The sequence below is a fragment of the Pantherophis guttatus genome, chromosome 8, assembly GCF_059756535.1.
Source record: "Pantherophis guttatus breed Tessera chromosome 8, ASM5975653v1, whole genome shotgun sequence".
NCBI classification, from domain to species: domain Eukaryota; kingdom Metazoa; phylum Chordata; class Lepidosauria; order Squamata; family Colubridae; genus Pantherophis; species Pantherophis guttatus.
The window spans coordinates 66,005,944-66,023,750 of record NC_142070.1 but is presented as its reverse complement, the minus strand read 5'-3'; the positions used below and the strand labels follow the sequence as shown (position 1 = coordinate 66,023,750).

The window sequence follows — 17,807 nt, the reverse complement described above, 5'->3', positions numbered from 1 at the left end:
GAGATAAGGAGCCTTGCAGTGGCATCCTGCCATCTTGGGGGAGGGGGGGAAACATCTGTAAAATAAACGACTCCTGCAAGGAAATGCAGTTACCCAGCCAATCCTTTTGTATTAAAAATATTCAGATTTAATTTCTTTTTACTTTATTTGTGTAAATAAAATCTTTTCCCAGCAGCTTTTTTCATATGCATAATCTTTTAAACTATAGATCACTTTTATTACATTTCAAGTAAAAAAAAATAATAGAATAAGCATTGTTTTTGAGGGGATATCAGAAGTGGAAAATGCTGGCACAAAAACACTCTTCAGTGCCCGAAAACCATAAAGCTATACCCCACCCAATTTCTGCAGCAGATGTCTTTAAGAAAAAAAAGTTTATGGCTTTCTAAAAGATAGAATCCCGGTTAAGCAGGTTATACAATTTAGTGTTTTCCATAGTAAGTCAGAAAGGCCAAGAAGTATTCAATATAATCTAAGGAAGTTCCTATGGTTTCCTCATGTACATCTCTAGGGATAGTTTTGATTGTATGTAATATAGATGGTTAGTTATCTAAAGTCTCCACTATCAAATTTCAGTGCCCATACACATTCTGTTCCAGTTATCAATACCTGCCACTGTGTATTAACAAAAACACAGCACTTATTGTTTGATAGGAACAAACCAAAAGGAGCCAGGAAATAATAGCCTGAACCCCAATATTATTTCATTTGCCGTACAGAAAACATGACAAAGAAATCAACCACAGCTATTTTAAGACAAATTATCTTAATAATCAAATCAGCAATTTACAGTTATGTGTAATACAGATTACAATAACATTCATTAAAAACCAAGTAAAAATATTATTTGTAGCAAATTAAGATGGTTTCTTAAATCTACCTAATTGGGAAAGAGGATTCCCACAAAAGTTTTAATTGGTGAACTCAATGTAGTTGTTCTTTCTAAACTTTAGGATTCAGATTAATGCAAAAAACCTCCCTTATTTTAATTTTAATGTACATCTTTTTTTTTTTACATAATTTCAATCATTTGGTCATATTTAACATTTTCTTAAATATATATTGTATTTGTTTGACATATCTATAGGATAGAAAAAGCACAATCATTTGGAAAATGCATCAGTGAATGTTTTTCCTGCTGCAAACATAAGCTTGGTTGGTTTGTTAAAAGCTGCATTTTGCTTTGAATTGCAATACTTATTACGTTTTCTAGTTTTAAGCAAAAATACGAGGCCATGTCCCTCTTTGGTGTTCCAAGAGTGTTGCAAATGGGAAATTTATTCCAGCTTCTTTTCCACTGTGTCTTTCTGTTTCTTCATTTTCTCTAGGTAAGAATTGTACTGCGAATCAGTTCCGAAGAGTTTATCCCACCATGTGAAGGTTGAAGAGTAATTTCCAATGAAGTTCATATGATGGAAGTCATGAAAGCGAGAGCCAGCATAAAAGGGCAGGAAATGTAAAGGATTCAGAGGAATATCATAGCCACTGAAAGGAAAAATAATGGAATGCACAGACTGTTAAATTTACAATATGCAGAAAAAAACTTCTCAACCCTGGGAAGAGATAAGTAACATACTAAGACAAGTTTCTACATGGTGATTATTCCATAAACCTACATAACCTAGTCAAGCATGAGTTTTTCATATTTTTCATTTTCTCCCATAGTATCTGCCAGCCAATCCGATCTGGCAGGATTGGTGCCCTTTGAGTTCCATTGATTCAACGATCACATCTATAAACATCCCAGAAGAATGCCTTTCTCTGTACCAACAACTGCCCTCTGGAATGTGGTTCCTCACAAGATTTGAATGGCCCAGCCAACTGATGTTTTGAAGGGCCCTTAAAATCTTTGTCCAGGCCTTTGGTGAGTGTAACTCAAGCCCCTTTTTCTTTGTTCCCATCAGCAAGCACCTGGGCAGCAGTCTCCCAATGGGCAGCAGGGTGCTTGCTGGCTGCATGAGAAAAGCCTAGAAACTAGTGGATTGTGATTTCACTGAACTAGGGCTGCATAAAAATCTTGGTTTACGTAGGAAGAACCTGGCTATAGAAAAATACATACATACATACATACATACATACATACATACATACACTGCTCAAAAAAAATAAAGGGAACACAAGCAGAAGACATCCGAGAACTGAATGAATGAAACAGTCTTATTAAATACTTTGTTTGTTACATACAGTGGTTTTGTGTTCCCTTTAGTTGTTTGAGCAGTGTATAAACTACTGTATGTAAAGAACAAAGTATTTAATAACGATATTTCATATATTAGACGCAATTCTATTTCAGATGGTGTTTTTCCATGCAGCTTCAGTTCATCTATGTAAAGTAGATAGGATAGCCAAGCAGATGTTTTTGATGTTTGATAGCCATGACTTGATTTATTCTGTACTGTTGACAATGACAAGCAGTAGTGGTAATAGTGAATCTCCTTGAATTCTCTTTTGATATTAACATCTCCCAGGCTATCACCACTGACCAGCAACTATGTCTTCCATTGTTCATCTTTACAGAAAACCTCTAATGTTTGTACTGACTCCTGTTATTTCTAGGCACCTGATTTTTCTTGTCCTTTTCTGTTTTTATTACAAGTTCTTTCATTTCATCTTATATTTTATTCTAATCCACTTTCTTTATCCAGGCTCCATTCTTGTATTTCTTTATATTAAAAAAATGCATCTTTCATACTACTTTCTCTTATGATCTATCATTTGTTGTTTATATCTTATGATTTATGATCTATGACATCACTTTGTCGTTTGTATGTACAACGAGAGCTTACGCACTGGATACAAATTCCTTGTATGTTCAATCACACTTGACCGATAAAGAATTCTATTCTATTCCATTCCATGTTGTCCCATAGCTGCACCCAGAACTACACTGTTTCTTTATCAGGTATTGATGGGTTCACTGCAGTCATTCCATTGATGGATTGTACAAACGTTTCTGATTTGATTGAAATTGGAGATTCTGCCGATAGTGTGCAATTTGAGCTTCATATTTGCTGATCTTCTTGGCTACAGCCAGTATTTGATACTTTATTATTTCCAGTGCTTCTTTAACCTTCCTTGTTTCTAGATGATATCTCTTGATCAGATTTTTCAGTTTTCTTATTCTTCAGGTTTATTTTTCTTTCATCTGTTCAATATTCTATTTAACTAGTGAAAACCTTTTTGCCCAAACAATATCTGAAGAATTTAGAAGCTTGTCATGGAGAAGTTATTGACAACTTTTTCAAATAGTTGTTTAAATAATTCTAAAATTTCTGAATCTGAACACAAAGAATCATAAATAAGTAACAGAAGATTACCTGTGAACATCAATGGTCTCTATCAAACGACAAACCATCCATGCCCATAGCAAAATTAGGTGATTACAGAAGACAATTATTCCAATGAAGAATCCAGTTCCAAGGATTAGAGTTTCTAAAGGATGTGCATATGCAGCTTGCATCCCAAATGGTGCCTCAAGAAAAGTATACAGAAAAGGTTTGTGCACGTGTATCCATACTGAAGAAAAAATTCATATATATGGTTCAATATGACTGTTTCAGGAGATTATCTTCCTTCATGTGCTAACCTTGAACTCACACAGTTTCAGGAAATGTAAGACTGAATAAATAGAACACATTTCTAAATGTAATAATGTTTGCTACTGCTAACTCCAGACAGCTCCTTAAAACAGTAGGTGCTGTATAACTGTGGATACTGTATGTTTTAAAGACACACAGATAGGATTTAATAGATCAGGAAACTTGTGTATTCAGTGAAGTTTTCCTCAACGTTTAAAAAAGATCATGCTAAAGAGGTTGCTTGATACTAATCATATTATTTTAGAGACAGAAATTAAGTTATTCAAGTAAAACTGACAAATGTACAAATGTTCTGCAAAACATATTGTTGGTTTACTGCAATGTTTAAAACTCTTAACCTCTTGTAAACCTTTCTGGCCCCATATGATAGGAAGAACTTTAAGTAAAGATCATATAGACAAATAATAAACCCCAGGTTTCGTCTCCCTATTTCTAAAAATAATAACTAACACATGTCCATTGCATGAAATTTTAAGGTTGCAATCATATACCGAAACAAGTTCCAGTGAGTTGCATAGAATATTCTTATTGGTAAGCGCATATACAATTTAACCATGTAAACCAAAAACTTAAGAAATTACATACAAGAAATTCATGATGTACTTTGTGGATATATTTATAAATTTTCTTATGATGAAGTAGTCGATGCAAGAAATAATGCCAGGTATCTTCAATCACAGCACATCCAAAACACTGAGCAAGTATCATAAACCTTTAAAAGAAAAATTAGCTTTTGAGATATATATTTGTGCAATCTATCCAATGATCAATGCTAGAAACCTGACATAAAATACACAGAAATTTTAATAAAATATTTTTCCCCCTTGGAGCAACAAGCACAGCAAAATAAATTGCTTTTTGAGAAAGACAGGAAACAGTAGTTACATATGATGTAGTTTATATTATATTTAAAATAAAATAGCACTTAGGCTTCAATTTTCATCCTGAATAAAGATATCCAGGTATTATCTATTATATTTGTATTTGTTTTGTAGAATGAATAAGTGATAAAATTTGAAGAATGTATAGAGATTAACAGACAATTAGAAATAACAGACACTTACCCTCTGGAAATAAATACTGGGAGAGGCCGAGGCACCCCGGTGGGGTGTCTCTGTGTGTGTGTGTGTGTTTTCCAGCATAATTCTGGAGCGCCTGGGCCGTTAAGGAGACCAAGTGCGGTGTCCTAGAGTGGCAATTGTTTGTGATGTCAGTTCCTTCGCAGCTTCCTCTAGAAAGCCAGCCGTGACATTCGCCCTCCAGTGGACCAATGGGGAAGTGCATGTTGGATTTGGGGCAAAGTGCCAGAATCATAGACAGGGTGGGAAAGAGGAGCACATGGGAGGGGGAAGGGAGAGGGCAGGGATGATGGGCATGGGAGTAGGGGGAAGAAAGGCACTTCTCTCATGTAATGTAAGAATGTAAGAACCAGACTTTTGTTTGTTTTACCACACATCTGTTGCATTTATTCCCAATCATAATGAAAACTTTTGGGAAGCTGACTGAAAGCAAAATTCTTTATTTAGATGGATGGTGAATTAGATTTAGCACAGAAGGTATTGCTCGTTTGATTTTAAGGCTTTTTTTTTTTTAAAGAAGAATTAACAACAACTCTTTATTCATGTTTATATTGTGATTACTGTAGAAGCTTTCAGTTTTAAAAAGCATAATGTCCATCTGTATTAACAATTGTGTTGACAGTCTGTGCTTATTTTCAATTGCCTTAAAATCATTTTCAATCCCTCAGAAGCCTCTGACAACCTTCCTTCCCTCCTTCCCCCCATCTGCCCCTTTCATCTAGGACACAGCATTCTCTAGTTTTTAATAAATTTGAAATTACTGAGCCATAGATTCAAAAACATTTTTGGTCAAACTTCTGGAAATATCTCCCAAATCCAGTCCTTTATCAGCATATAATTGCCTCCCACCGGCCAGTTCGTTCCCACAGAGGGGGCATCTTTAGGGTGCCGTCAGCCAGACAATGCCAGCTGGCGACCCCCAGGGGGAGAGCCTTCTCTGTGGTGGCACCTACCCTCTGGAACAATCTACCCCCAGAGATACGAGTGATCCCAGACCTCTGGACTTTTCGTCGGGCCCTTAAAACCTATTTTTTTCAGTTAGCCGAGCTGTCCTGATTTTATGGTGGGTTTTTAAAATTTGATATTGATTTTAATTGAAATGTTTTAAATTATGGGTCAAACTTTATTTAATTATTTTAAATCTATTTTAACTTTTGTGTACAAGTGTTTTATTTTGGCTGTTCACCGCCCTGAGTCCGAAAGGAGAAGGGTGGTATAGAAATCTGAAAAATAAATAAATAAATAAATAAATAAATAAAAATATCAGTATTTTTAATGTGTGGAAATATGTATTTTTAACAAACAAATAATGACAAATAATCAAATATTACTTACCATCTTGGCATCCTTTCCCAGTCATAAGGAATATTGAAATATTCTGTGAAATAATAGGTACCACATATGAGAGGCAGCTGAATAAAAAACTGATTGAACATAAGATTTTTAAAACATTTCCATTGTCCTGTCCATGTTTCTGGTTTATCCTATAATAGCGGCAAATAAACAAAAATAATTAAATAGTGAATATAGCAAACTGATTACTTTTCCTACAGGCTCTCTTTCCAACTACAATAATGCTAACATAAAACATATCACAACATATTCTGGACTTTTGTACTTCTGTTGCAATGTCTCCTACAGTACATGTAAAGGCTTGAGGTTATACAATTTTGTCCTTGCTCTCTACCCCATATGCCTGTTATTCTAATTACTGAGATAGGAAAATTACTGTCCATTCATAGTGATTCTCTTAATTAAGAATACAATCTTAGGCAAGTTTAGTGGTATTTTCTCCATAAGTATGGATAGGACTGCAGCAAAGTAAGATGCTTAACTTGAGTTCAAATATTACACTGCAAAATGTGCATTCTTGAAATGAGGTGATTTGAATATGAACCATCTGATTTTTTAAGAATTAGAGAACTGTTCTCTGATTATTTTTAATTTTGATTTTATTTGTCCTGCACTGAAATTAATAATTTCAGGTGAGATTTCTTCTGATGCACTTTAGTCAATACAAATATTAGTGAGGATTTAATAAATAATTCACACAGTATATAAATTATAAATCAACTACTATCTAGAATGAGCTCCCCCCGGAGATACGGAGGATCCCTGATCTACGCACTTTCCGCCACGCTCTCAAGACCTTTTTATTCCATCAGGCTGGGCTGGCCTAATTTTTCCCTTTTTTCTTTTTTAAAACGCAAATTTTAATTCGTTTTTAATTTATTGGGGTGTTTTAAATCTGTCTTCGGCCAAATTGTTTAATTCAGTTTTATTCTGTTTTTAAATTTTGTATTTATGTGTTTTTATCTTGTGGCTGTTCACCGCCCTGAGTCCTTTGGGAGTAGGGCGGTATATAAATCAAATAAACTAAACTAAACTAAACTACCTTAAGTTATAAATCTAGTTAAAGCTCTGCTTTAAATAAAGTTTTCTGTAGGCAAGAGTTATGTATATGGCTGCTAGTTAAAGGACGGCCCGTAATTTCATGATATTTCATGAATTTCATAAAGACTTTAGTCTTCTCCCATCAAATCAGGTTCACCTAATACGCCAGTTGCATCCCTTTCTAGATTGGGACTCCCTACGCACCGTCACTCAAGCACTCGTCACTTCCCATCTGTACTACTGCAATGCTCTCTACATGGGGCTCCCCTTGGGGTGCACCCGGAGACTCCAGTTGGTCCAGAATGCGGCCGTGCGGGGGATTATGGGAGCGACAGGGCGCTCCCATGTGACCCCCCTCCTGCGCGAGCTGCACTGGCTTCCTGTGGTCTTCAGGGTGCGCTTCAAGGTGTTGGTGACCACCTTTAAAGCGCTCCATGGCTTAGGGCCGGGGTATTTACGAGACCGCCTTCTGCCGCCAATAGCCTCCCACCGGCCAGTACGCTCCCACAGAGAGGGACTCCTCAGGGTGCCGTCAGCCAGACAATGTTGGCTGGCGACCCCCAGGGGGAGAGCCTTCTCTGTGGCGGCACCTGCCCTCTGGAACAACCTACCCCCAGAGATATGCACGATACCAGACCTCCGGACTTTTCATTGGGCCCTGAAATCACATCTTTTTCACCTAGCCGGGCTGGCTTGATCCCATCCTTTCGATTTTAATTTGTAATTGGTTTTAAATGGATAGCCAAAATTATTTAATGTTTTTTTAAATTGCTTTTAAATTTTATATGTTATGTTTTACCATGGCTGTTCACCGCCCTAAGTCCTGTTGGAGAAGGGTGGTATACAAATAAAATAAAATAAAAATAAATAAATAAATAAATAATTTGCAGACACATTAACAACAGGTTTTTCAAGTGATTAGCTCCAAGCCTGACAGAAAAGCTCTTTGTTCTCTTTTTTTTTTTAAGTTATATTTTCACAATTTGTTGAGGGTAATTACTGAAGCTTAGCATTTATTGCATCTCAGCATATCTTTGAATAGATCTTTGTAGTTAAGAGTAGCCAAATAATACCCCAGAAGATAAATTTAATTTATTGTAATCATCAGAGTTTCAAGTCCTTTTTATTCATTTCTTTCAATACTACCAGATAGAACTGAGATTTGATACCAATTTTTTGCAAAAGAGCCAATAGACACAAATTTCATATTACGACACCACACAATAAGGACAAAGAAGTATCAGATCATTTTAACCTCCCAGGACACTCAACAACCACAAAGGCTTTTAACGCACTATAAATGTAATTATATGTAATTTTAAATTGTAATTTATTTTATATGCAGTTTGCATCTGTGTAACAATCTTTCTTCTCCCTTCACTCTCCCTCATTCCAATTCAAATCCTAAATGTAGTCACTCTGGGCATTTAAAGAAATGAACTTCGAGAGGGGGAGGAGCTGACGTCATGGCAAGACGGATGGAGGATTCCTGGGGCTCCAGGATCGCCGCTGAGAGCCCCGCCACCAGACGGTCCTAATTGGACCTCACAGTCTTGTTTTGACTGTGATAGTGGAGGGCACATCCTGACAATCCCAGGGTCACCACAAAGTCCCTGGTTGATCCAGGAGAAGCCCTTTTTATAGTGGCGGGATGACAGCCATTGTAGCTTCTGAAGTTGGGACAGCTCCGGAAGATTAGAAGGACAGTGAGTCGATGCGGTGAGAGACTTTCAATTTAAATCAATATAAAAGAACACCCTGAAACTGAAGTGGAAACTAAATTGGAGATAAAAGGAAATTAAGCAGCGAAATTAAGGTGGACTTTTTTTTTTATTTGTTTTTGACTGGGACTGGATTGAAAGGGATTAATAGAACTGAGAGTTTTTGTCTTACATTTTTAAGCCTTTGTGGCTTTTATTATAATTCTCTTTCTATTTAATCTTTTCTTCTTTTTTGAGGATTATTTCTTTTTCAATTTTATTGGATTAGGCCACTTGTATTTTTTTTTTTAAATTGGATTACAATTGTGGGAAAGGAAGGGGAGTGTGTAATATTGCCATCTAGTGGATTGGAAATTTTGTTTCTTATTTTTTCTGCTCAAGCTGCAAGTTGCAACAATTGCGTTACATTCTGTTACAACTCAAGGACTCTGAACTTTCTTGCAGATAAGATAGTTGGAAGCACATCTGTGGAAATTTGAATTATCTGTATTGTTTATTCAGGTGTTTTTTGCGGAGCTATCAGAAGTAGGAGTCTGAGACTGAATGAGTGAGATTTGTTAGTGTTTGGGAGGGAGAGCAGCAGAAAAACTGAAATCTATCTTTTTTTTCTCTCCTTTCATTTTTTCCTTCCTAAGTGATAACTCTATCCTTCCCGTTTAAATATTTTTAATGGACTTATGAAACTTTTTTCCCTCTTATAAATAACTGAATTGGATTAAGGTACACAAGTGCCTGAAGATTGTTTTTTCTTTTATTTGTTGGCTTTTTATCTTCCAGTTTTGTTTTCTTTCTTTTCTGTCTGGCCTTCCTTTCTGATTTTTTTGATATTTTTTTTTTATATACATTTGGATTGATATATGCCTCCTTTAAATTGGATTACGGTATAGAAGAACCCAAAGAATTGGTTTTTTTTCTTTTCTTTTTTCTTTTTCTTTTGGCTTTCCTTTTTTTGGCTATTTGTGACTACTTGATAGAATGAGTAGAAAGGTAACGGCAGTAGGCTCCTCCTCAACCACGCCTTCCTCATCACCATCTGGAAGACAGCGAGCCATTCAGACGATGCTTCAACAGGAGAAGGAGAAAAAAAAGAAAAAGAGAAAGAGACAACACTATAGATGATTCTCCAAGTAGTCCAGAAGATTGAACAACAACAATTAAAGACAGATGAAAAGGTGGAGAGTATTCAGCAAATGATGTTGAAATATGAAGATAGACTTGAGAAAAATGAGGAGCAAAGAGAAGAAAAAATTAAAGATATAGATACTAGATTGGAAGAAGTTGAATGTGACAGGAGTGGATTAGTTGGATGGGAGATGGATAGATCAGAATTCTATCTCAGATTTCAAAATGTAGAGGAAGAAAAAGGAGAGAATTTGGCAGAAGTAATGATAGGAATCTTAGCAGAAGCACTAGAAGTCACCAAGGAGAAGATGATGGATGGCACAGATGAGATATATCAAGTTTATACAAGGTATGCAATGCGCAACAAATTACCACGAGAAGTACACATAAGGTTTACCAAGAAATCGATCAAAACACAAATACTGCAGATTGCTAGAGAAAAAACACTGAAGTACAAGGAGAAAGAAATTGTGGTTCTGAAGCAAATACCAAGAAAAGTGAGGAAGATGAGGAGAGAATACCAATTCTTGACTAAAATACTGCTTCAAAAAGGTGTGAACTACAGATGGCTGATACCAGAAGGATTAGTGCTAATGTGGCAATAGCAAGGATACAGAATAGATGCAATAGATAAAGATAAAGCATTTTATGCAGAATTCCTCAAAGAGAAGGAAGTGGAATTGAAAAAGACAGAATTACCAATAGAACTCCAAGAGGAGGACTTAGCAATGATTGAAAAAGCAGAAGGAGTAGTAGGGGGGACTGTGGAATACAAAGAACAATGTGAACTGAGAACTACTAAAGCAATAAATCCTTCTTACAAAGTATGAACATGGAAGAGAAAAAATTGATTTCAATAAACATAAATGGACTTAATTCAATGGTTAAAAGAAGAAAGGTATTCCACAAATTAGAGAAATTAAAATTTGATATAATCTGCTTGCAAGAAGTACATATTAAAAAGCAATACAAACAGTTATTGGTGCAGTCAAAATTAGGGAAAATTTTTACATCATTGCCACAATGTAAAAAAAGAGGAGTTGTCTTATATATTAGAAATACAATACTAGCGGAGCATATATACGCAGATGATGAAGGAAGAATGTTGATGGAAATAATAGATAATAATATGAGAATACTTTTAATAGCACTATACGCTCCAAATAACAATCAAGGTGACTTCTATAGAAAATTGCATATGAAAATAATTGAATTGGAATATGATAATACCTGCATGATGGGAGATTTTAATGGTATAGTGGATGAGAAATGAATTATAAATTGTATAAAACAATAAACCATAGCAGAAAGATACTACTAAAATCTTCTTTTAAGATGACTGAGGAAATAAATTTAAAAGATGCACGGAGAGACAGAAACGCGAAAAATAGACAATATACTTTCTATTCTGACAGACACTCATCTTCGTCTAGATTAGGTATGATATGGACAAAAATGGAATTAACTTTGAATATAGAACAAATTGAGATAGAAGCAAATACGTAGGCAGATCATAACCCAGTGACAGTGAAATGGAAAGGACAAAGGAGAAGATCCAGATGGACTTTAAATAACACTGTATTAAAAGAAAAGGATTTTGTCCAGAAAATGGAGAGAGAATTGGCTTTTTTTTTTCAAGGAGAATAGGAAGGAGGACACATTGATGCAAAAACTTTGGGATACAATGAAAGCTTATGCCAGAGGTCTGATAATGGACTATACAAGGAAAAGAAATATTAAGAAAAGACAAACTTATAAAATACTAGAAGATTATTACAAGAGATTTGAAAAAGAACTCCAGAAATCTCCACATAAAAAAGATGTTAAAATGAAAATGGACACAATAAAACATAAAATGGAGTTATTGGAGAAAGAAGATCTAGCCCAAAAAATTAGAAGTACTAAACAGAATTATTTTGAGAATGCTAACAAGCCAGGCAGATGGTTAGCATATAAATTGAAAAAAGAGACAGAATCAAGAAAAATAATACAACTAATGGACGACCAAGAACAAAGCAAATTTGGGAACAAGGAGAAGAAAAAAAATATTCAGGACTATTATAGACAACTGTATGAGCAGGAAAGTATAGAGGAGGGAAATGTGATACGATACCTCCAAAATGCAAATTTACCTGAGACCCCTAAAGATATCGAGGAGATGCTAGAGGGAAATATAACGATGATGGAACTAACTGAAACAATTAAAAAACAAAAGAATGGGAAGGTACCAGGGCCAGATGGACTGCCAGCGGAATGTTATAAGTCATTGCAGGAATCCTTGAGTCTCCCACTTTTAGAAGTGATGACAAAGAAGGATACACCCAAGTCATGATCAGAGGCATATACATATTACATTGGTTCCTAAGGAAGACACTGACCCACAACAAATCAAAAACTATAGACCCATATCCCTGCTAAATTCAGATTATAAAATTGTTGCTTCAATACTGGCAGAAAGACTTAAAAGATATCTAAACAACTTTATACATTTAGATCAAAATGGGTTTCTGCCAAAGAGACAAATTAGAGATAATATGAGAATAATTCTGGGCACTTTTGAATATTATGAGGTCCATCCTGAAAAGCAAATGGCTCTGATATTTTTAGATGCACGAAAAGCTTTTGACAATGTGAATTGGCGATTTATGTTGCTTCAAATGGAACAGATGGGCTTTGGTAAAAAATTTATTCAAGCAATAGAAGCTATATATCATAAACAAACTGCAAAAGTAATGATAGATGGAGAATTGACATATTCTACTGAGATAAAAAAAGGTACCAGACAAGGTTGTCCACTGTCCCCTCTCTTGTTTGTATTAACATTAGAAGTGCTAAATAGAAATATTAGAGAAGAAAAAGATATAAAAGGAATGAAAATTCAAAAGGAAGAATATACATTGCAAGCATTTGCAGATGACCTGGTTTTTATTCTTGAAGATCCATTAATATAAATAACTACACTGATAGATAAAATAGGAGAGTTTGGGAAAGTAGCAGGTTTGAAAATTAATAAAGATAAAACGAATATTTTGACTAAAAATATGTTGGTAAAACAAAAAGAATTGGCGGAAATATCAAAGATGCAGGTCAAAAATAAAGTTAAATATTTGGGGATATATTTGACAGCAAGATGTAGCACACTTAAGGAGAATAACTACAACAAACTCAACAGATTGGGACAGACTTGGCGAAAAGAGAAAATTTACAACTATCATTGATTGGGAGGATATTGACTATTAAGCTGAATATTTTGCCTAGAATTTTATATTTGTTTCAGACAATTCCAATTAGACTGGGAAAAGATTATTTTGAAGATTTAAATAAAATAGTGTTAAAATATATTTGGCAGGGAAAAAAGGCGAGGATAAAATTAAGGTTATTACAAGATGCCAAAATGAGAGGGGGGTTTTGTTTACCCGACTGGGAACTTTATTATCAAGCGACAAGTTTGATGTGGATTAAAGAATGGGTAACGTTAAGAAACACCAGATTATTGAATTTAGAAGGACATGATTTGTTGTTGGGGTGGCATGCGTTTTTATGGTATAAGGGAACAAAAGCACAGGAGTATTTTAGAAGACACCATATACGAGAGGCTTTGTTATCAACTTGGGAGATGATTAAAAAACATTATTTGAAAATTCCAGTCTGGGTATCAACGATTGAAGCATTTTCACACTCAGTAACATTTAGAAGGGAACAAATTGTTAGATATAGTGAATTAATGGGTGAAAAGGGTAACTTAAATCAAAGCAAGAACTGGAAGAAAAAGCTTTTAAGATGAATTGGTTTTCTTATTTGCAAATACGTTCTAGATATGAAGAAGATTGTAAGGAAGAAGGTTTTTATAATACTTTGACTAACTTAGATAAAATTTTAACAGGTTCTGATGATTATGTAGTTAAAAAATTGTATGGTTATTTATTAGAGGTAAAATTGAAAGAAGAACAAGTTAAAGAAACAACGATAGCATGGGGGAAAAATTTTGGTTGTGGAATTGATTTAGAGAAATAGCAAAAATTGTGGTTGCAAAATTATAAAATGACAATGTCAACAGCATATAAGGAAAATTTGTATAAAGATGTTTTACAGGTGGCATCTACCCCTGACGAGAATAGCCAGAATGTTCAAGAACAAATCTGAAAAGTGCTGGAAATGTCATCTGATGCTGTGCTCATATTACCATATGTGGTGGACATGCGTAGAAGCAAAAAGATACTGGACTAAAATCCACACATGGTTGGAAAAAATGACAAAGAAACACATAGACTTTAAATCTGAGACTTTTTTATTAGGAATTGTGCCAGAGACATACAATAGAGAAGTGAGAAATTTGATTGTGATTGTATTGACAGCGGCTAGAATTGTGTTTGCTAAAAATTGGAAAAATGAGAAGCTATCAACGCAAGATGAAGTTATTAAGAAAATCATGGAATGTGTTGAAATGAGTAAATTGATATTTGAAATTAGAGAAGAAGAAGATAAACAATATTATAGGATATGGGATTTAGTTTATCAATGACTAGATACTAAAACATGGAAATGAAATGAAATATAAAATGTATGTTAAAATATAATATGTGAAAATAATTATTTTTGGAATGATAATGCAATTGTTAGATAAATAACAAATGAGGATAATGATACAAAGATATATACCAGGTTGATAACATGAGAAATTAGATAATTTGTAAAATATGAATATGGGGATTAAGCACAAGGGATTTGTAACCGATCGACACACTGTTTGCAATTGTTATGAAAGATGGATTTTTTATGTTTTGTTTGTTTAAAAATAAAAAAAGAAAAAGAAATGAACTTCAATGACATTTGAAATTTAATGACACAAAAACAGCTATCGGAAAGTTTCTGATATTTCACTAACAAAGTTAGTGTGTTAACAAAGGTTAATCCAGCTCTTGCCCTCAATGTTTACAATGAGAGCACATAGTTCAGTCAAGTGGAATTGAAATCTTATCAAGAAACTGGCACAGGAACAGATATTTTTTTCTAACCAAATGCAAACAACATATCATTCCTAAAGGAATGAAATAACCTCTAGTCTGAATAACAGAACAGAATAACAGAGTTGGAAGGGACTTTGGAGGTCTTCTGGCCCAAGCCCCTGCTCAAGCTGGAGACCTTATACCACTTCAGACAAATGGTTGTCCAATCTCTTCTTAAAAACTTCCAGTGTTGGAGCATTTGACACCAGAACTCAAACAAGGGGGAAAAAATGATTTAAACTTTTTGGACATTTTATGGCATATCTCAAAGTGCCAGTTTTGGAAAAACAGGACTTTAACTCCACCACTGAATGAGAGGTTGCTGAACTTGCATGTTATTTATTTATTTTTATCCCCCCTTTTTACAAGTGGCTCAAGACAGAAAGCATACCTAAAATTCCTTCCTCCTATTCTCTCCACAACCCTGGCAGATGGTTGGGTTGAGAGAGAATGACAGTCCCAAAGTCACTCAGATGGATGGATGGACAGACATATCTCCCAAAAGTTTTAGCAATCTCAGAACATCTCAACAAATATAATGTTTTTAACATAATACAAATTCTAACTGATATAATAGTAATCTATCTTACACTGCATTTTCCTAACCAATGGTGTTGCCCTCCTTACTCCCATCACACCCCAATTTAAATCCTACATTAGTATGATAAAGTGAGTTGCATATCGTAAACATTTATACATTTTAATAGCAATTCTTAGCTATAAAAAGTGCTACCAAACTCCAGCTAATGTTTTAGCACTATAGATTAACATTGTGCTCTCTTCACTTTTAAAATTCCATCTTACCTGCTGTATTTTATATTTTTGCATATAAGGTATAAACTGAAGTACAAATCCAGGTAAGGATATTAAAAAATAGAAAACTTCAAGACCAAGAAATGAACCCCAAGTTGCAATCTGGAATTTAGTGTAATTGTCCAGCATAGAGGTCCAAGCATTTTTAAGTGGCTGTTGTAGTGGATTCTCAGGCAGCAAAGAGTCAATGTATTCTATAGCAAGGTAGGCGGAATGCAGTATCTCAGAACTATTGTTATTTGCCATCGTTCAGTTCTGGCATATCACACTGACAGTTTCTTAACAAAGTTTCTATGAATCTGTAAAATGTCAAATTGAGAGAACTCGATAAATGGTAAGACTTAAACAGCAGTGCAATATTAATATTAATATATTCTATATTACAGCACACACTACAAAGGCAGGTTTGCAATTTCTAGAACTTAAATTTGCAGTTAGGTACATTTTGAGAGCATTTCATCTAGAGTCCATGTAAAAATTCCACAAAAAATGAGATTCATAATTGTCCCCATTATGAGCATATGGATATGATTTACATTTTGACTATGGTCTCATATCAGGTGTCTGTAAAAACACACATGTAGAAGCCAAAAGGTTTTAGATGAGTAATTGTAATGGATTTCTAGATACAGATGGATGTAATTTGATGATGGCTTCACATGAATCCATGATAAAAGTAGTTACCTGCCTCAGAAATCTGAGTTTATCCAGGTTTATTTTAATTTAGGTATTTTTTTTAATTTTCAAAAAAACTTTATTAAAATTTAAAATATTAAAATACAAATACAGATACATCTGTAACTAAAATACATCCATGATATTTGTACAATTCAACGTCGTTCTAACAGTACACAAATCTTAACTCTAAATTGTGTTTACATATATTTGATCAAGAAGGAATATCTGTGAATATTATGAATGGAGTTAAGATTTGTGTAATTTATGTAATTTAATATAATCACCAGTAAAGGCATTTTGCATGAGAGAGATAATATGGGGCAGCTGATTTATTCTACCTGTTGCTTTCCAGAAGTATTGTGATGCAGTTCTAATTGCTAACTGATACAACTAAAAAGAACATCGTGTTGGGCAATGTTTGTCTAGAATATTTGATACGAAACCATTTTAAGCCATTCGTTAACCCTGATCTGCACTGGACCTTTGTGAAAACATCATGGGGGGGGGGACAGATACATTGCCTTGAGTGCCTTGGAGAAAAGTCCAGGACCAAGTTATCTTTATTCAGATGTTTCCTTCTTTTGCAACCATTATGAGTAAATGTATCATCTGTTGGAGAAGTACCTTTCAATGATCCCCTCATCTGCAAGAAACAAATCTCCCTCCCTAATTCAGAAATCTGCTTTGTTTCTGACGGAGATGCATTAGAAATTACTTAAAACGACATCCACCCCTCCCTCCCCCGCAAACACACCCCTAATAAAAGGGGAAAGAAGCGAAACACACACAAATAAACATGCGGAGGGGGTTTGTCATTCTTTGGGGATGTTTAATAGGCTAACATACTGAAAGGCAATGAGTTCACTTCGGGAAAGTGCCTCTTCCTGCATTTCCACCCTCCGCATGATGAGACCGGTTCATTGCGCTGCAGAAAGGCCGGAAAGGCACAGGTCCACACAACCACACAGCCACACTCGAGCGATGCCTCCGGTTCGCTTACCTGGCGCAGCTCTCTCCGCAAAGCTCCGGTGGAGGGAAGGGGGGGAAAGGCAAATTCGTCCTCAGCGCGAGCTCTTCGGAAAGAAGCTCCCCGGGAATAGCTGTGAAGGCTTGCGCTGCTCCGATTGGCTAAAGCGCGAGATGTCGTCACGATCAGGCGTGCGCTCGCTCGATAGTGAGGATGGGTAGGTTTCTTGGGGCAGCCGATAGTGGACATCACTTCACCAATGAGGATAGGCGGGATACTGTAGCAGGGGTGGTTACCACGGAAACCGCAAGAGTTTCCTGCTCTGTTGTGTTTTGTTTAAATGAAAACGATATTTGATAGAACCCAGTTAAGGAATGCAGGCTTTCACTGACATAAATACAGTAAAAATGAATAGCTTAAGCTACCTG

The 17,807-nt window shown here is 35.3% G+C and overlaps 1 protein-coding gene across 1 annotated transcript; it reads right to left on the bottom strand.

Moving 5' to 3' along the window:
• Positions 1-126: 126 nt before the first annotated feature.
• Positions 127-17,541, bottom strand: LOC148112694 (methylsterol monooxygenase 1-like). Its single transcript, XM_087874898.1, has 6 exons — positions 17,413-17,541; positions 15,726-16,033; positions 6,014-6,162; positions 4,185-4,311; positions 3,318-3,472; positions 127-1,485 (listed from the first exon to the last, which is right to left on the bottom strand). The coding sequence occupies exons 2-6, from the start codon at positions 15,978-15,980 to the stop codon at positions 1,278-1,280; spliced, it is 894 nt and encodes a 297-aa protein (XP_087731024.1). The 5' UTR covers positions 15,981-16,033; positions 17,413-17,541; the 3' UTR covers positions 127-1,277.
• Positions 17,542-17,807: the final 266 nt, after the last annotated feature.